The sequence below is a fragment of the Phymastichus coffea genome, unplaced genomic scaffold (genome assembly GCF_024137745.1).
Source record: "Phymastichus coffea isolate CEN01 unplaced genomic scaffold, Cenicafe_Pcof_1.1 PCOF00038, whole genome shotgun sequence".
Classification (NCBI taxonomy): domain Eukaryota; kingdom Metazoa; phylum Arthropoda; class Insecta; order Hymenoptera; family Eulophidae; genus Phymastichus; species Phymastichus coffea.
This window is the reverse complement of record NW_026706849.1, coordinates 1,635,606-1,656,561: the sequence shown is the minus strand read 5'-3', so window position 1 is coordinate 1,656,561 and position 20,956 is coordinate 1,635,606. Positions and strand designations below refer to the sequence as shown.

The following is a 20,956-nucleotide window of genomic DNA, read 5'->3' as shown; positions in this document are numbered from 1 at the left end:
AAAAATTTACATTAGTTTACATCATTTTCTCGGCTTATTTTTGGCACGTTCCCTTCGCGAGTTTATTTTTCACTGCACATTGCAGATTTTAGGTGCGATACTGAAAGAATTAAATTATAAATAAGTCTGTATCTTTTAAAAAATTCAAAATTTCCGATACAAATCAAGAACTTCTTTATTAAGCCTCTCATTGACTTTCATTATTTATAAATGATAGGTAGCGAATATTTTTATACACTTTATACATATATTTGCGAATTCATCAGGAATATCTTTCTTCAGGATTACTTAAAGACTTAGAAATACATTTTCTAAACACAAAAGCGAAAACATAAGACATTGATGAGTCTATCGTAATTAAATATATTGTACATTTGTTCAAACTCGATAGGCTGGATTCGATGATTGTTTCCATAATAGCAATGTTATTTATAGAGCTCCAAAGTCGCAACTGCCGTCCTAAAGTACACATCTTTTTTGCGCTGCCTTGTTGTGAGATCTAAAAAAAATGAAAAGCAACGAAGAAGAGGTCGCGCTTAGCTGCAAAGAAACAAAGCCGAATAGAATTCATAAAAATTGAAAAAGGATATGAGCCTGAGCATTGGGCTCGGGAGCAGGCAGTGGCGCTTGGCGGGGTTCCGTTTTCAGCAGCAACTTATTTTTAGCAATAGTTGTGCGAGAGGGAGAGAGACGTTCTAGAGGCCCGCGTCTCGTCTAAAACCGTCGCAACCAATCGTCTTTGTTGGCCGAACGTTTCGTCTCTGTCTAAACGCTGGTGCTATCTCGCTCTCACTCCCGGCAACGGCTATAGTTTTTTTCGTTAGCCGATGACTCTTACAGTCAGCTGCCGCAAGCTCAGTTGACTAGTCACACGCAGACAGTCGTTCGGTGTACAACTTCAAGGTAAGCGGAACTGATAATTCTTCTCTTTTTCTCGACTTCGGTCTATCTACACACTGTTCAGTTCTGTGTTAAGGGACTGTCGCACCGCCTGATATAGTGATTTTTCCGATTTCGAGCATAGGCGAGCAGTTTTGTGAACTAGTGTTCGTTTTGCGTTTCAAGTGGAACTTTCTTTTTCTTTTCTTTTTTTTTGTTAAATCTCGTTCTAACTTGTTGATTCGCCCTTTTCGCCTCTGGTTTGCGTACAGCTGATCGTTATTGTTTTATGTGCGAGTGTCAGGCCTTGAAGGATAAACGAGTGACGACTGTGCAACAGTTCAGTTTATTGAAAAACAACTTTTTGTTTTTAACGATAATTTGGTTATTTGCCAGTTTTCGTATTACATGGAAACTCGTATTATCCGGTGCTGTATTAGCTAATCTTTCGAGGATGCTTCTAATTTTACCATCGCTTACGTACACAAGCCAGTCGTTTATATTTAACTTCTCTAATATCAACTTCGCTCGCGTATTCTTCTTCATTTCTACGATCGATTATCCGTGAATTTACTAGTGTATGGAATTTCGCAATTGGTGCATTGACCATTGTTTATTTCTATCGTGAAATGTAGTACACATATTTGCCTTGACAATGAGGTAAGCGTCGATGACGACTGTCGTATACGAGAGAAAAAAATGTGAATGATCTGCCAGTGATTCCGGATGGCTTGATGTAATAACTCGGCCAAATTCGGTATTTTTATTATTAGCCGGATGGGGCGACAACTGGCAGAGAAATCGGTATTGGTCTGCCAATTAGACAAGCACTAGAGTTCATCTTGGTTATTAATAAAACTCAATATGTAAACGCTGTGTTTCGTTACTATTTGATCGAGATATACGTTGCTCGAGTTCAAAATAATTCAAAGTTTATGTCAATTTACTTTGTCTTATAGATAAGGTTAATATGTCTATCAGAAACTATACTTTATCTTAACGGATTCGTTTTTAAATATCCAGATGTAAAAATAGGTGAGACATCTACTACATGCCATTTCCTCGACCACTTCAGAAATTAGATTTAATCAATTTAGTGTACATAATAGCATCCATCTGAGATTAGACTGCTAAAACTAAAATAGATCTTCTCCTATTTTATACTGTAATATTGAAAATTCAATGATGTTATTGATGAACGTCAAAAAGTGAGATAGAAGAGGCGAACGATTTGATTTTATACAACAGTTGCGATATTTTCAGTAATAATGGAGGCAATAAGCATTACTTTTTGTTTTTTTTCGTTCATCGAGTTCTTCATGCGTGTGCAAACTGCTTTCACGATGCATTTGGAATTTATTAAAAAATTTTAGAAAGCGAGAAAACTACTTGTGTATAGAATGGAAAAGACAAAGTAGATCGCGAAAAGAAAAAAAATTGTAATCGTAGCTCGGGCGGCCACTATTTTTGAGCCCGAGTATCGTTTTCTCACTTTTCCGACGGCAGAATGCTCAGCGTTATGCACGGTGCGTCGGTGGCGGTAGCATGACTTGGAATGGCTGCTCGCGTACCTTCGGCTCTTCTATACTTAGCAGCCTGGCCGATCGACTTCGTTCGCTCGTTATAAATAAAAGCTCCGGCGCGGCTCGCGTATTTTTACAGCCCACAAAAATCGAGCGATCATGTTTACAGCATAACCATTGGACGCAAGCTCGATTCCCACGAAATTTCACGCGTGGGAGCCTTTTCTATTTGTTCAAGTATTTGATGGATTTACAAGCTTCGTCTTTTTATATTATAACGTTCAGTATCATATGACTAAAAATGCATTGGTATCTTTAAAATGAATTTCAATCTCATCATAAAAACGACATATTAAGATTAATGTCAAATAATTGCATTTCCCATAATAATTTTGTGAAATTTTACATAAAATTTTACATCATGAATTCCGGATAAAAAATCACACGATTGTAAAAAACGGTGCTGCGTAATAGCATCGTAAAAACATCAAAGTTTTTATTCGCAAACATTTCCACCATCTCGAGTTTCAATCGTAACCTCAATTTCTATAAATAATACCTTGAAAAACTACTCGACTCATTTTCAACGGTTTAATAAAACTAAAATTATAGGCCAAAGAAAAAATAACAATAGCATCTAGCTTTTATTTTTTCACACTTCTTTTTAATTTTGTTTAAAAACCAAAAATAAAAAGTACAAGTAATCATTTGATATCGATCAATTGCTTTGAAAATGACGTCTAATTTACGTCCTGTAATCTCCATAAAATCTTTCATTTTTCTCTCGAGCAGCTACTGTTTTTACAATCGCAATATTTTAATATCCGTCTAAGATTTTATACTACCATTTCTTTCATCTTCTTACTTTCACATTCTTTCTCGCAGCCGAGTATAAATCTGAATTAACATTCTAACCCAGTAGCCGTGATTCAAACATCAAACTCCACTTAACTATAAAATTCTTACGTGTCCCGTAACTCATATGACAATCTCGTGCTCGTAATCAGTCTATCTGTAATAAAAGCGAGCAGCAGCAGTTCCCCGCTAGCAGAGTTTTAATTGTATGAAGGGCGCGACGTACGACGATTGGTATCTGCAAAGTTAAATGCGTAGGCCTCCTTCTCATCTTCTTTTCCTTTCCTATCGAACTCGTTTCGTTAGTTGAAAAGAGTGCCAGTACTTGCGCAAGCTCAAAGAGAACGAGAGGAAAATCCACCGACAGCTTGTATTTATCTTTTCGACAGATCGACGTCGTCTACGCGAGTATACGTCTACTTGTAAATTCGTTTTAGGAAAGTGATACGAGTTCGTTGCGATTCGCTGGAAAACTTGCCAATTTGAATCAAAGTGTAGTCAAAGGGATGTCTGCACACTCTATTAAAAAATATTTTTTAAATAAGCGTATAAATATTTACATTTTCCGTCTATGTCGTTTCGAAATACTTCAATGTCATTAAAAAAACGTACTCGTCCGATTTTCTTACATTCCGTAGACCACTAAATTCCTTTCGTAACGCGGCTTTCGTAAAATACATCAAATTCCGTCGTTAGAATGTTTCATCAAGCACTTATACGCATTTACACGGCGAGGAAGATAATGAGATTCCAGTAGAACGTTTTCAAATAATTTGAGTATGATTACAATGGAAATTAGTAGTATTTACAATGGAAACAAATTTTGATTTTATAAATACTACTTTGAATTCAAAATTAAACTTGAGCTTGACATTTTGAGTTCGAAGCTATATATATAAAAATTTATCAAGGTTAACAGAAGTGTCCAGTATTTACAAATGAAATGTGGTTTCGTCCTTTTTAACTGTGGTCATAATTAGGATGAATGCGTTATTGAAGCTGCATCGTTATCAGAATATATTCTATATTTCGAATCGATATTGCGATGACTGTAATGCGATGTCCAATACGTTCGAATGGAGTTTCTAGAAAACTTTAGCGATATTTCCAATTGTTGTGTCCGTTTTATAAGAAAATGTCTCATATTTAGCATTGATTGCAGTGTTCCAAAAGCCGACTTTATAAATTCAACGCGTACATCGTTGACATAATAACATTTTTACGCAAATCGCTGTAATCAGACAAACAAAATGTGCGCAAGCGACGTGGACGGGGGCGCGTGCCGCGTTGTAAGTAACCAAATTTGGATCGCGATGCATGTCCGTGAGCTACACGAGTAAGAGGCAGAGGAAAAGAGGGAAGACTATTTTTGAGCGAAGTCGGATACTCTATACCCGCGGCCGACGATTCACGCACTACGCATTCTCGCTAACGCAATTTTTTCACGTCATTTCGAAAAAAAAAAAAGTTTTTGGTTGTTTGAGTCGAAGAGTTCTTCTTGGTGAAATTGATGAATTTCGTTAACTATCGATTTTTTATTTTCAGGTAGCTGTAAATAACAACCGGACTCAAACATGGCTGACGATGAGGTTAGGTATGTATTGAAAAATCAAAATAAGATTTCATTATTACTTTGGAAAAGTGTTAATGGTTTAATTGATTTGTAAGTAATTATTGATCGATTTATTTCAGCAATAACCTGTTATCGTAATGGAACCCATATTTACTACGAAAATAGAATAGTCAATTTGCATTTTGTCGAAACAAATACTTTTTTTATTCAAGTAAAATACTCCATAAACATACGAATACTCACATACAAACAAACCAGAGTATTCAGAGTAAACAAATGACTAACTAGGAACGGTCTTGTTTTTTTCATGTTTTTCGTTTGGTCATCTTCCGGATCAACGCACACCCAAATCCCGAACAAACAACGCTAAATCGGAATCTTTCGACATGTCAACTCCTCCGTGTTTGTCCATGGGGAAAACATTGAACGCGTGCAGTATACAAATCATTAACAGGTACGGCATATCGCTTCAGCTTTGCTTTTACCGAATATCTTGCTAAGTTGTAAATATAGACGGAACTCTCCATCACTCTGCTTTTGCTTTCACAAAGTCCAAGCTGTGTATGTACTGTACGTACCAGCATCCGTAGTATCAAAGTGCAAGTTACACTCTGAACGCGTTCAAGATTGAGGGCGAAAATTCAATTTTCCGTTATTTACTCTTCCTATGTTCATTTACGTGGAGATAAAGATTCATTAAGCACAAAACTGTTGGATAGACTGAAAATTGCTTGCCGAATACTGAAGCTTGCAAGTTTAACCTAGTATACCGATTTAGATTCGCTCGTAGACTGTTTTGAAGTGGACTTTGTGCAAGCAAACTCGAGTAAGTAAGAGAGTCTGTACAACACACCTCCCCCGATTTTCTGGTCTTATAGTGACGTAGCTGTTGCTAGTGATAGTTATATCTTTAGAGAAAGCCAACCGAGAGTCGTTCGCCCTCGGTACACATACATACTCTCTGGCCGAGACGGAGGCGACGCTCGTCACCCACTTTTACGCTTTTTATAACTCTTCTCTCTTGCGCGCCAGAGACTTCAGATTACTAGGTTTCTCGCGCGCAGTGAGATACTCACCTGACGAGGAACCAAAGAAAAGCGAGAATCAAACTCGTTTTATTTTTTTTCTATGTAGTTGCTGTAATTGCCAGTCATCCTTAATTTTTTATCTATACGTTTTGTAAATATAAATCGATGCGAATTTCCATATACGCCTCAATAATTAAATGACACGTTATCTTTTAAAAAAATACCAATATGGAAAATCGTCGTTAAACATTCATACAACCATTAATTCCACAGATAAAAGTAGTATGTAGAACTAATTTTGTAAATATATTATTTATATAATCTGTACATGTACATAATCAGACGAATATATGTCATTATTAATCACAAATTCAACAATAAATCTCGACTTCCGTATCCAAAGTACTCGTTTGCAAATTCGCATGGTTTTGCTTTTGAGAGAAATAAAGTACGATCAAAGCAAAATCAATGCGGCTTTACTAAAAGCTAGGATTCTCCGAGGTAGTAGTTTGTAGCCATTATATGACGGTGAGGGATTAGCGGGCCGAGAGTCGTTAAAGTACTTTGTGGTATACGGGGGTCGGCGAAAAACACAAAAAATTACTCAACACCTACGCCACTGGAGCACACAGCGGTAAAGTAGAAACACTCTCCTCTCACATGTACACCGTTTTTACGTGCATACGCGGATATATAACTGCATGACCCTGCGCTAATCTGCAGAGCTGCGAATCGCACTTACCAAGCAACAACAAAAGAAAACTAACGCCCTTAAACCAACGCGATTGTGTGTTTGTCCGAATGCCTGCCACTTCTTTCTTTCTATTTTTTTTTTTATCGCGCTTCTTCTGAGGCTGGCGCTCAGCCGAGTTTATAACGCTCGAGCGAAACTCATTTAGCTCTCTTGTGTCACGCACGTAAATTGGAACTCTATGTGATTATATTTTGCGCGAGGATGCGGCGGAGGTAGCGGCTGATGAAAAATTTTAATGAAATAACGCTGCCCTCGTGTAATTGTTTGCGTTAATATTATTTTTTAATGGACGAACTTTTCGAAAAAGTTTCGCTTGTCTAGTTCTTGAAATGTTAAATCAGCACAACTTTTATTGTCATACATTACTTGTTTTTTTTTTCTATGAGCTCTTCAATTCTACATGCGTGAAATTGTTATTTTGATGTTTGTTTTACTTTTTTTTTCACATAATCCGAAGAAAAATGTAATTTTTCAATTATAATGAAACATTTAAAAAATCACAACGGTTCTAATTCGTATTTTGTTTCTTTTTCATTACAGAGGAAGCGCATCGAGGATGTACGTAAATGGAGCCGACGTCGTTTCTGGATTATTCAAAAATTATTTTCAATTTCTTACTAAAGCAATAATATTGTTTTACTTTAAAGCAATCGCATTTTTTTCATAAAACATCAAATAACTGCTATTGTTATATATTTTTGTTTACATTATATTATTATTTTTCTTGAACTTTTATATGTTCGAGTTGAACGTTTCTAACGCGAAAAGAGATTGTTTAAAAAAAGTATTATTTGGAGCTAAAAAGAATATTGTACACTGCAAAATGTAGGAAAAGAAGAGGAAACAGGCAGAGACCGACAGGAAAAGGGCCGAAGTCCGTGCCCGCTTGGAGGAGGCGAGCAAGGCCAAGAAGGCAAAGAAGGGTTTCATGACTCCTGACCGCAAGAAGAAACTCAGGGTACGTAAATATTTTTCAGCTAAGTAATAGGAATATTTTATTATTCGAGATGACAATCCTTTCATAAATTCAGTATATGAATGACGTACTTGTTAGTAATTGAGTACTAACAGTGTTCAATTTCAAGCGAGTAAAGTTGATCATTGCTGTAAATCTTCTACAGGAAAAACTTTTCGCCTTCTATTCCATTACCGAGTCGCTTAATCACGAACGAAAAAGATTACAAAGTCCGTTTAATCTTTGTCTTGTAGCTCTTGTTGCGTAAGAAAGCTGCCGAGGAATTAAAGAAGGAACAGGAGAGAAAAGCGGCTGAGAGGAGGCGTATCATCGAGGAGCGTTGCGGGAAACCCAAGGATGTCGACAACGCTAACGAAGGTATTTTGCAAAGCGGAATTTCCGCGTATGCGTCTCTTTATCTCGTTTTCGTTCCCTTTTTTTTCGCTCGTTTACCAAGCTCAGTTTTTCTCTAAAGATAGTCCACAATGACACTTATTAATGTCGTTTCTCTGTTTATATAGCAACTGGACATTCATTATTTGTACGAACAGTATGATTATTTTTCAAATATTTCATTTAAATTAACACAGTCGAAAATTATATTAATATGAAGCAGTCAAATATCGAAAAATTAAGAAGAGCATGAAAAAAGGGCATGTGAAACTTTTACAATACCAATAACAGATCCATCGTCAAATATTTCGAAAAGTAATAAAATAGTAAACAGATGATAATTGTGTACGATGGATCTATTACGATAACATTTTTTAATTAAATTCTATAGCATTACTGAAAAATAAAAATTAATCATATCAATTTTTTAAGTAGGTAACATTATTATCGAAAATCAAAAAATTAAATGCTATTTTTTCAACAATGTCTCTCATTAATATCATCTCTTTTTTAGCTATTATTATAGTTTTACATACACAAAAACAAATTTTTATTTATTAAAAGTAGGAACATTACACTTCACACAAACAGCTATTATTTACTTTATCTAGCACGAAATATTTATCAAATATTTCGTAGTTTATATATGTCGATTTAGAGATCTTTTGGTAGTTATTACCAATGAGTTAAAGTATATATATTTTGTAATATTCCGAAATTGCCATAAAAAATTTGATTGAGCATGAAAATATAAGTTAAACTTTCAATAAACGCGCAGAGCAAATCAAGCGGGTGCTGCGCGATTATCATGAAAGGATCTGCAAATTGGAGGATAAGAAATTCGACATCGAGTATGTCGTGAAGAAGAAAGATTACGAGGTATACATTTTAAGCGCGTATCTATTGGAATTTTGGTCTCTATCTGAAGCAACTTTATTTCTAATTTTTTTTTATTTTTCTCTTTATCTTTGAGCGTCAAACGACGATATTAATGAATAATAATTACTTTAATTCTTCCGTCTTTTTTTCTCAATAATAATCTTCGTGTATTTGATAACGTTGCGGACTTCGCATTTAAACAACAAGAGCTTTAGCATTGAAATTTTTAACCAGAGGTTTTTAAACTATCTTTTTTCTTAAATTGTGATCTTCTCACGTATTGAAAAGCAAATATAAGTTCGAAAATATTTTTGTGTAGTAATAGATTTGCTTTTGAATACAGGTATTCTTTGTATAACGTTGTTTTTTTTTCTATCTGTATCTTTGGTCGACCGTCTTAAAGTATGTATTATTTTTGTTTTCGGGAACTCACAATATTACAAAATTGTGACTAACAAAACGAAATACAAATGTCTTTCAATTTATTTATTTGCAAAGCGTAGCAAATTTTTCGAAAATTATGTTTGTCTTTGTTTCGTATTTTGTCTATCTACAAGCCTAATCATACGTCGATGTCTATGCTATACTTTTCAGTACTTTTCAATTTGTTTTTCATCACTTTATTCTTCACCTCTATTTTTCTCTGTCAGTGAATTTTTTTTTTCTGAACAAAGCGACGCGCTTTCGTCTACGTCTACTATGCTACTTGTCTCTGTCTTTTTTTTTATTATTTTGAACTTACACCAAATACCTTTATTCCATCATTACTGAAAAGAAAAAAAAATTTGTTACGTAAAAAAAAAAAGTCGCCACGCACACGCTGAAATCTTTCCTTGTCGCTGGTTCTTTCAAACTCTTTAATTAGCCAGAGGTTCGGATGCTCATTTCGCTCGAACACAGTTTCGATTTTAAAGCAATTAATTAAGCTTCCTGATTTATGCAGGATCGGATGGGATTTAAAATTTACTCAGCTTGCATTTTTGCCGCGTTCGTTGCATTTTTCCAATCAAAGTTGAAATCTTCTAGCTGCTCGCATTTAATCTTGGACATACGTAGCTTGACCAAATTAAATTCCAAGCAACAACATCGTCTACCATTAAAAATATTATAGTTAAAAAATTAATCAAATCTGTGAATGATCAATTGAAATAAAATATAAAAATACGAAAGCTCGTCGACTCACTAAATTTCGCATTTTGACAGCGACCGTGAAGTCGATCGTGATCCAGTATCATAAAAGGATCAGCGCCCTCGAGGAGCAGAAGTACGACCTTGAGTTCGAAGTGATTAAGAAGGATTTTGAGGTCATTCTTTTAAAAAATCATGGGCTCTGAACATTTATAAATAATTACTGAATAATCGTTTATCTAGGTAGTGCAATTAATGCCGAGCCGACATAGTACAAATTTAATTTAATTGCAATTTTTTAATTACTTTCTATTACGTATTTTGTCTCAATGTATAAACTTACAATTTTTCGTTAGAAGTCAGATTATTGAACGTTGATCAATGCTGCTCTTTGATTAATCGTCAAAATAGTTGTTGGATGAAATATTTCACAATTTTACATGCTTTGTAATTGATTGCGTTACAATAGTCTTGCTCCAATGAATAATTTGTTCACTCAGCGTAGTATCGCAGTACCGCAAGAATGAAATGCCGCCCCACAGTATTGTAGTATTTCGTAGTGTCGCAGTATTAGCCGCAGTATACACATGGCTCATTCATTATTGACATTCACATCCATTTCTTACACTCTCTATCTCTGGCTATCTTTCTCTTTCTCTCTTTACCTATCACTGCTACTCATTATCTGGCCTTTTTATTAAGTATTCCATTGTCGCGAGTACAACGATTTTTAAATACTTGAAAAGCAACTGACACGGTTACCATTTTTGAAACTCTTAATTAGAACACATTTTTCAATTATTCAATTGATGCGCTTTTTATTATTTCTCAAACATTACAAAACGTAATTTGATAAACAACGAGAAACAAACTGCAGACTATTTTGTAAGAACGTAATCTCAGTAGTACAGCAGGATTTTACGAGATATAGAAGCGGATATTGAACTTGTCGCCTGCGCAGTGTTCACTCAAACTTTTTCACTCATTCTCTCTTTCTCACTTGGCCGTGCAAAGCGAGCTTCGCGTCATCACGTATTCATGGGCAAATCTTTGCTTCATGTGCGCATAGGGCGCTAGAGAGGCGGAGACAAAAGTTTCTTAACCAGCGCGCTCGCGGCAGAGAGCGTTTTCACATTTCAGAAAATGCTGCACTTTAATAATTTACAAACATTTTGCAATACATTAGCAGCTGTTTCAACGACCGTTTTTCTCTGAACTTTTCGAGCATCAGTGTAATGTTATTTAAAAGTTCCTGTCAATCCATTTTACGCTTACAATATTTAGCTTTTCGCCACCTACATTTTATTTACATTTGAATGAACAATGCAATTACAACAGTATTTTGAACTTGAAATTTGACCAAAAAATTGAACAAATATGAAATGTACTATTTTAAAAAAGAATAGTGACAGTTCAAATTTACCATGAAATATTTTTCAACGCTATTCTACTGATCCGGAAACAATCCACACTTTATTGTCAAACTTATCAGCGAACCGTAATATTCACATTACATTGATCAAATGATTTCCAACAAATATGAAAATTAGAAATCTCGAAAGAATGAAATTCCATATCATAGATATCCAGGAAAGTCCTTAAAAATCAGTAGAAATTACCTTAGCCACATTGTATATTATATATAATATAAGGATGGCAATGGTATGGATAGAGTATGTGTAAAGGATCAGAAATCCACTTTCGTCAAAATTTTTGTTTGTAAATTTTTATTTTTTAGCCGAGCTGCAGACGATTTGTTTTGAACTTTGGCAAAGAATGTACGATCTCGAGGGTGATAAATGGGACCTTGAACGGACAAGTAGAATGAAAGAATTCGAGGTATCTAGCCGTCTCCATCTCAAAGGAAAATCCTAAAAATTATACGTGGAACCCTAATCTCACAGTTCCCACACCAAAACTCTAACTTTGAATTACTGATTTTTTTTAGTTATTTTAGTTTATTTTTTTCAATAGAAGAGTTAGCGTTTCAACAAAAATCACGCATTTACATTTTGCAAACAGATACAACCATGTACACAGTATCTGAAATGACCAATTTGAAATCAACAATACACCCATTTAAATACAATCCTATATGTTTAACCATGAAATTGTTAATTTGTGACCAAAGAATTTCCTTTTATGTTTTGTTTTTACCTGTTATCTCACTTTCACCATATTTATATTTCTTTTTTGTTCATTTTGACCGAGCACTCCCTTAGTATTTAGGAATGACACTTGATCGATAACTCCTTACCGGTTGATCCCAGTTTTTTACTTTCATTTTTTTGGATTTTTGTTTATATGCAGCCCACTTATGCACGTGCAGTTTAATTTTGAAAACTCGCAGTTACTGAGCTCCGAAGTGCACGACAAAACCGCCCAGAACCCCTTTTTTACCACCTAAAACCTTTCAAGAGAGAATTTTCAGAGCAGCTCACGGGTTTTAATTTTAAGATTTTTTCTTCTAATAGAGTCCAATTTTTAATCTAGCAATGACATTTTTACAAATGTGACAGTGTTACACATCTATTTTTTGTGTAAAATATGATATAAACATAACCGCACCACTAAGAATTTTTCATCGAAGTAAAATTTTTATTCTATACTTGACAATATGAGTTAATAGATGCTTAGTTTGGTCTGTCTCCATATTGTTTATAGCCGAATTGAAGCGGATTTGTGCACAGTATCATGAGCGCGTCTACATTTGTGAGGGTCAGAAGTGGGATTTGGAGCGTGAAGTTCGGAAAAGGGACTTTGAGGTATTACTGATTATGGAAACGTTAATGATTTGTAATGAAACTAAAAGAAAAAGGGGTTTTTTGAGCAAATATACCACATTTTTTGCTCCCGTTACATCAAAACTAAAATTCCCTTTTTCTCTCTATTTTTCTCTCCTGAAAATAGTACGCGGAGAGAATGTGCGAGCCTATAGTAAAAGGAACCCTAAATACTTTTGAAAAACCGGAGACTGAATAATTCCTGATGAGCGCATGCACTAGCGTCTTACTCAAATTTACTGCGTACAAAAAATGCAGATCATTTACAATTTGCTTCATTCGCACCTCATTTAAATTCTCTCCGTGTCAACAAAAATGTAGAAATAATTTTGCACACGCAAAATCAAATCATTTCCTCCGAAAATAAATCACTAGCTACTTTTTCTCTTTGAGAATATATCACCATCGAATAGTATGCCTATATGGTTAATATTTTATTTATAAATAATTGTGTATTACTTTTAAAGTATTTTATACATACTATTTGATCAAAAAAACCGAAAATTTATAAAACTTATTTCTACCAAGTTCTTTGTATAAAAACAAACGAAATGAAAAAGTTTTTTAGTAGGGAAATGCTAATGAGCCAGTCCTCTATAATCTTGGTCAGTCCTGTTATTTATCAAGGATCATATTTTTTTTTCAATATTTTTAGATGTTTTTGTCTCTTGATAAAGCTCGCGATATTTTTTACCTGATAACATTTTCGTCGTCACGAAGTATATGAAGTGCCGTTACTTTTTTTCAATTTTGATACTCAAACTTTGCCTGTTTTTCTTTTTTTGTTTTGCTTTTTTTATATTTTATACTTTTCTTTTGTTTGTCATCTTTTTATCGTACTATTAAGCTGTTTTTTTTTCTATTTTCTATTATTATCTTAACGTTACATAACTTCTTTTACATTTATTAGTTTTGTTGGATTTTTTTTATTTATTATTTATTATTTATAACTATTTTTATTTACTGCAGCACGTTTTGTTCAGCTTTGTACTAACTTAATGATAAATCAATGACAAAGCCAAAAATCTTATCGAAACGCGATGACATTAATTTTTTGTATCAATTCAGGGCTGGGCAAGCTTATAGTCTTCATTTCGTGCTTCGTAGTAGTGGCGTTCATCTTGATTTGCTTTTTACAGAAGAAATACAGGTTATCGAATATTTATTTCGTGTACTAACTTAATCCACTATACAATTGAGATAGATTATAATTTGTAGTACAAATTTTTCTTTTTAAAACAAATTTTCGGTTATAAGGATCAACAGTATGATAGAATGTATCATGCGTGCAGACGGTGCAAAATCAGAAAATATAGAAATTATTTTATTCTGCGAATTGTGAGAAAATCGAAGTTATAGAAAAAATAAGATATGGCAATTGAAATTTAAAACTATTGCTTGCACGCGAATCGACTAACAACTGCATGGCTTATTTTTTTCAAATGCTTATTGGATCGAATGAGTACATCTTATATCGATATCTATGAATGAAAATAATATGATTTTCGACGTAATTATATAAAAAATTAAAATTAATGAACGAATCACTCTTCAAAATATAATTGAACGGAAAATGAATTATTTAATCGAATAGAAAGCCGGCTTAAGTCTAAAATACGGTAATTTGTTTTTGCATTTGCTTAAGCTGCGAAAACTGTGTTTGAGTATGGCACTTCATATATTCGTCGCTGGATGAAACTATGACTGCTCATCACATGACATTACGGAAAGTGTTTTGAAATGTTTCAATTTAAATTAAATAAAATAAGAATTTTAATTTGTCAACAGTACAATATATTACTGCACGTGAAAAATGCACTTAAGGCTCTCACAAAAATGGACGCATGTATTAGTCGCAAGATAATTTTTATGACAAATAATGCGATAAGAAGTGCCATGCTGTAAAATTCTCTACTATCCGGATTTTCCAGGCACGCCTGGCTCGCATTAAATAAAATACGAACTGAATACCTTAACTAACGTACCATTTGAATCTCTCTTATCTTAATTGTTTCCCGACTCGAAACTAATTTTATAAATGATTTGTATCTACACAATTATATAAGTCACTTAGGTAGTTACGGTAACTGAACTTTGAATTGTGCGATAGTGGTAAAGTTCGTTAACAATAGCAAAGCAAGCATAATTAATAAGTTTAAAAGAAACGACAAAGAGTAAGGAGAAAACATCGTAATCGATGACCAGATGCCTTAAAAATTCTAATCTATAAAATCGATTTTGCACCGATACGCACGTTACCGATTTTCCAAGTGTTTACAATTAACCGGCCAATCGTGGAAAAAGTAGTTGAATCCTTTCTAGATACTAGCGAGATTGCACAATAAGCCGATTATCAACGTTTTCTTTAATGAATACTACCGTAATTTCTTCTATTTTATTACAATGAGACTGCAACTCGCTACATCAAGGGGATTATGGCACATGTTTTCATTTTTATTAATCTAAATTTTATTTGATATTATTGTTGTCTTTATTTTTGTGAGTATTTAAGTACATTTGCCATTTTTGGAAAATTAAAAAGGTATCGAGATTTTTAATTGAAAAAAATGAAGGCATGTCCATAGTGATGTGCAATCCTGAGGAATTCAGAGCTGATCATGACCAGCTGGTTTGACTCTCGACTGACCATTGCCGGACCATCATTCACCACATTTTCCCCTCGACGTCGTTACCAGTGACGTTTCGATTTACCATTTGCCCCAGGGTGTGGAACTTTGCTGCGATTGATCTCTTTCTCCCCTCGTAAAAAATATATTAATGTTCTGCAGTATGGAATCGATCACTTCAAACGTCAGTGTAATAGTTAATCGTTGCTCTTTTTTCACGAAAGTACTATGTTTTCCAATACTTAGACTGGTTTTTGGAATCTTGTTTGGAACGTTATGAGCATTATTGATTCCATATTCACCCTGCATCTTCCAACGATTTTGCTAGCCTGTCATCAACCTGCGTACAGATATCTTTAAGGATAAGCTCTATTACTTACTGCCCTATCAGCTTAAACTTCTAATGCAATAAAGGCAACTTTATCGGAGTTGTCATCAATACATTATTCATCTTATATGCTTCTAACGTGTTGTTAGAATGAAAGAACATGTGAGAAGATTTTTTATGTTACCCTGTACCTATCTAGAAGAAATATGTTTCACATTTATTGCTATATGAAATAGTGTTCAAATATTAGATAACTCGAGTAGTTTCACCACGTTTATTAATCAATCAGGATTTGATTTTTATGTTTCAAATAATATCTAGTGATTAATGTAGACGGTATGAAAAAAATTAATCCGTATCTTAAATTTAGAAAGTTTTTTGTAAATTATATGGTTGATGTTGTACTTAGATCTACAGTTTTACTATTCAGTGTTTGTATAAAAACGAATACATTTCTATAAATCCATCCTTCTCGTCACTTTTCTCTTTCACAATTTACTACCTATCACTAAACCATCATTTTATCCCTATTTTCATTATTAAATCATTGTTGCTTATTTTCAATACTCGAAAGTAATATGTCGAACGCTTACTGAAAACTTAAAAGCAAGTAGAAGAATGCTTGTTGTGCTTTATTGAGTTTTTAATAATGAAAACAAGTTTGGTGTGATCAGTAACCATGTTTTATAATTAAATCTAACTTATATTTTCTTCGTATTGATGCCTCAAGATTCTGCATTAGGTAATAAATTATAAATTCTTCTATAATTTATTATTTTATTTGATTGTTAAAATAAAATTTGATAGTGTATTATGTTTTATGTGAAAATTAGAATAATTTTTCTTTCTTTTTATGATAAAAAAATATTTGATCCTCAATTATTCGAATTATTTTTTTTTTTTTTTTTGCTTAGTAGTTTGCTTTGCTAGCGAAAAGTTGAAGATAAGATACTGTAGCTAATATATTTTTTATTTATACAGATTGCGGATTTGAACAGTCAGGTCAATGATCTTCGAGGCAAATTGTAAGTGTGAAATACAATAACGATAAGTATATAATTTCATTAATAATAAAACTCATCATGAAACCGTCCAGCAAATAAACTAATTTAGTCATAGCAAATGCTGACATTAGAATAATATAACCGAATTAGAGTCATTTAGATGAGCATAATGATTTATGGATGAATAATCTTAAATTTTTAACTAAGACTTGATAAAAAGTCGTATTTTAAGATTTGTGCGCCAACTTTTTGCCTTAATTAACAGAGAACCATCCCTTCTTCTTAAAAAGCTAAGAAAACGTTGGGCGCTTGGGATAATTGCTAATGGTTTTTCTTTTTTCTTTATTTCTTTGCACTTCGTACAGCATGAAGCCAACCCTGAAGAAGGTCTCAAAGTATGAAAACAAGTTCGCCAAGCTGCAGAAGAAGGCGGCCGAGTTCAACTTCCGTAACCAACTGAAGCAGGTCAAGAAGAAGGAATTCACCCTAGAGGAAGAAGACAAGGAGGTAAGACTAAATCTATTGACATGCTTTCAAATATCTTCACGGCGGTTGACAATTGTATACGAAACTCCCGTAACTATTTATTTTCAATACATCTTTTTTCCAACGTTTGTTTTTTTTTTACGTTCGACTGAAGGTTTTGGCTAAATTTATAACGAAATTTTTGGAAATTTAAGCTCCCTCTAAAATATTATTGAAATATAATATTTACTTTAATAATTATCTCATAAACTAATATTTTTGCTATGATATAATTTTAATTCTATGGACTTTATTTATTATAAAAAATTATAAGAGAAATTATTTTATAGAATATGTTAGTTACAGTATTACTTTATATAACAAATAATAATACCTGCTCCTATTGGCACATTTGATAGATCAAATAATTGATGTATTAATGTCTCGTAACTAAAACATTTGTTTTGGAAGGTTATTTTACAATAAATGATCTTGGTTAACGCGCTGAGGTTCCACCAAATATCAGCCTAGCTTAAGGAGCTAAACATATCCTTAAATTTATTAAGATTAATTATATTCTTAATTCGCTGGTTCCTTAAAAGGGCTGAATATAAATTAAAACAAATAGTAATAGTTTTAGTTGACTAGGCTATGTGTTATTCTTCACAGCCCAAGAAGTCCGAGAAGGCAGAATGGCAGACGAAGAAGTAGAATATCAATAAACAACTTCAGAAAAACATACTAAAATAATTACGTTAAAACCGCCAAAAATAGACTAAATAAAGATCAAGTCGGATGAAAAAATTAAAATCATTAATAAAACGTACATTCACACACACGTAATTATAAATGTATTTTTCACGTCAAACCATACTTTTGTTACTTTTTTCCACCGACACCGTGCATAAGCCAATGATTTCATTTAAAACATCGATACGAAAATAAACATAATGAAACAATTGGAATCGACAAAACTGTTCATATTATATCTATTTTTGCTGTATTTTTTTCTTATAAGATTTTTTGGATTTTTAATTTAATAATAAAAGTTGTGCGTCGGCTTATAAGCTTTAAGAGATAAGAAACTCAATAAACGTTGATTTAATGCAATTGGATTTATCTTTTCAACGCTGATTACTTAATTTTTTCTTCAATTGCTTTTTTTGGCGAATCGAATCTAAATAACGATAAAAAAGTTATTTATGTTTGAAAAAAGTATATTTTGTATTTTTGAGAAAACATTTCCGTAATCGGATTTTCTGTCTTCGTTACTATGCCAGTCTGCCAGGATTTTTGATTTTTGAAACCTTTTTGACAAATATTTTTGTGTCCATAATGTGTTGTCCACTTAAAATATACCGTTTTTTTGTAGACTTGTAACAGTCTTCCTACCTACATGTTTTTTATTTATGATACTAAAATTTAGTTTGAACGTTTTTATTTAGAAATAGAATAGAATCTTCAGTTTCGTGGTGACTTTTTTTTAAATGTTGTGATTTTTTGTTAAATGATAAGTTACAATTTTTTATTCTACGAATAATTTAAATTCTATTGTAACTAATAAATTTTTATTATATTTTCTATAACGTAATATCTTAAGCTCTACGTAACTATCTTTCAATACTTTTGAAATATAGCATAATCTTCGTTTAACTTTCTATTAATATAAACAACTATACTTTTCTCTACTAATATCAAAAAAGAATTGTTCTGAAACAGAAATCGTTGTTAAAGGTGAGATTTACTTTGCAGTGTATTTTACTTCTGTTCGCGTTCCGTGTTTCACAATAATTGCAAAAGCGCTTTGCATACTCACCTCGTTTATGCAGTTTTAATAACTTGTTTTAATCTTTTCATTTATAATATTAATTTAAGATTTTCTTTTAGCTTTCGTAACGTCTTATTTCAAGATTTTCCGATATTTTCGTTCAAGAACTTGAATAATTAAACGCGAAAGCACACATTTATTTATAAAAAGAATCAATAATAAATACAATTTAATATCATTAAAATGTATTATTAAATATATTTATAATGAATCGGCTGCCAAGCTCCCTAATTATATTTGTTCATTTTTCCTTTACGTTTCAGACGAATACATTAGAAAAATGTTGGCTAAGTTTCACTTGTTTCAAAATGTATCAATAATAGATAACAACCGTTAATCATGTTAAGGAAACAATAATCAATATGTTCATATTTTAGACTTATTAATAATTTTAATGTATAATACTACCATTTGAAAAATGTATTCGTTTGATATTATTTTCCAAACTGATAAGTGTTAAACTGCAATATACTTTATAATGAAAACATGATAGCTGACAAAATGTATGTGTTCTTGTTTTATGTTGATTAACGTTGCTTAATGTTTGCAGAATGCTTCGAAAGATAAGGTAAAAATTCAAAGCAAAAACGTAATTAGATCAGAAATTTTTCAGCTAGCGCAGTCAGATGAATAGGCGCGACTATTAGCTTTCGTGCAGCTTTGTTGCTTGATGTTTTAGCTCAGTTACTTTTATAATACGATTTTATAACTAGAATGATTTGCTACCATAATCATAATTAAATGCTTATTTATTTTTATAGCTTGCATAAACAATTTCGCAATGGTGTTGCATAATTTAAAAAAAAGTAAATGCAGCATGATGGAGATTAGAAGATATTCAATTGTTATAAAACTGCTGAAAACTTTTTTTTTATTTCAAATGCAATCTAGCGAGTGCTGAATTAGCTAATGTTATTTAGTTTAATTATCGTTTCAAATTAAAAATTGCAGTACTTAAGCATAGAGTTTTTTTTACTTAGAACGCATCTTGATGAAACTCAAAACGCAAAAACAAATATTGCATTTGACTATCATCATTACTTGAGACTAATACTCGATTATTTGTACTTGCAGAAGAAACCTGAATGGTCGAAGAAGGGTGAAGAGAAAAAGGTAAAGGAAGAGGAAGTGGCAGAACACGTTTCGTAAAAATTACATCACACGCATAATAAATACACACTATATCCTTATCCATACACACCACGTTTTTTGTGTTTTTGTCCCCTGATATTTTTTACTTTTTCTGTTATTTCCTATGATCTTTTACAGTTCGACCAATTTCTTCTCACTGTGACCTTTTTGTAAATGCTAAAACACTCTTGATATTTTTAAGATGTTCAAACCAAAGCGACTGCTATCTAAGTCAATAATTTATGTAAAAACTGCGCGATAATAATGACATGTCGATTTTTGGTTGAATCCCTGCTCGTGGTTGTATACCTATGCGTGAAAATATTTAATACTTAATAATGTAATTATAAAGAAAAAAATTTATTCTTATTGAACAATAATTTGATTAAATGTTTTATTACTGTGTTTTTATTATTATGATCCTTTATCCTCTGCCAATATTGTTACCTATACAATCTATTAATATTCAAACAGGTATGCTAATAAAAAAAAAAGTATCTTATTGATTAACAATATTTTGAAAACCTGCTAAAAGTTTGACAATACCTCAGAAACCTTAAATTTTTATGATTTATGATACCTAATCACTGAATACAGGTAAAGTATTTTATCAGTATTGATTACATGATGTGAAAAATAATGAACAAATAAGATACTCACTCGTAGAACTTAAAATGCAAAAAAATTAAAATACCATTAAAATAAAGGTAAAAGAAATATACATGAAGAATGAATAATGGTCAATGAATGAATTAGCTAAAATATTCACTGAAATGTTGTTCAGAATTTTAAATTATTTACCAAAAGAAAATTAAATTAAAAT

General features: G+C 32.6%; 1 protein-coding gene across 15 annotated transcripts; it reads left to right on the top strand.

Moving 5' to 3' along the window:
- Window positions 1-790: 790 nt before the first annotated feature.
- On the top strand, window positions 791-20,528 carry LOC131663805 (troponin I). Of its 15 annotated transcripts, none has more exons than XM_058934459.1 (10): window positions 822-903; window positions 4,803-4,846; window positions 7,153-7,170; window positions 7,442-7,570; window positions 7,822-7,945; window positions 11,706-11,806; window positions 16,687-16,730; window positions 17,075-17,216; window positions 19,553-19,570; window positions 20,077-20,528. In XM_058934459.1, the coding sequence occupies exons 2-10, from the start codon at window positions 4,832-4,834 to the stop codon at window positions 20,149-20,151; spliced, it is 666 nt and encodes a 221-aa protein (XP_058790442.1). In that variant the 5' UTR covers window positions 822-903; window positions 4,803-4,831; the 3' UTR covers window positions 20,152-20,528. The 15 variants fall into 15 exon arrangements, with proteins under 15 accessions (XP_058790445.1, XP_058790450.1, XP_058790454.1 ...); XM_058934460.1 differs by lacking the exon at window positions 11,706-11,806 and adding an exon at window positions 10,043-10,143; XM_058934458.1 differs by lacking the exon at window positions 11,706-11,806 and adding an exon at window positions 12,632-12,732 and having other exon boundaries at window positions 823-903.
- The last annotated feature ends 428 nt before the right edge of the window (window positions 20,529-20,956 follow it).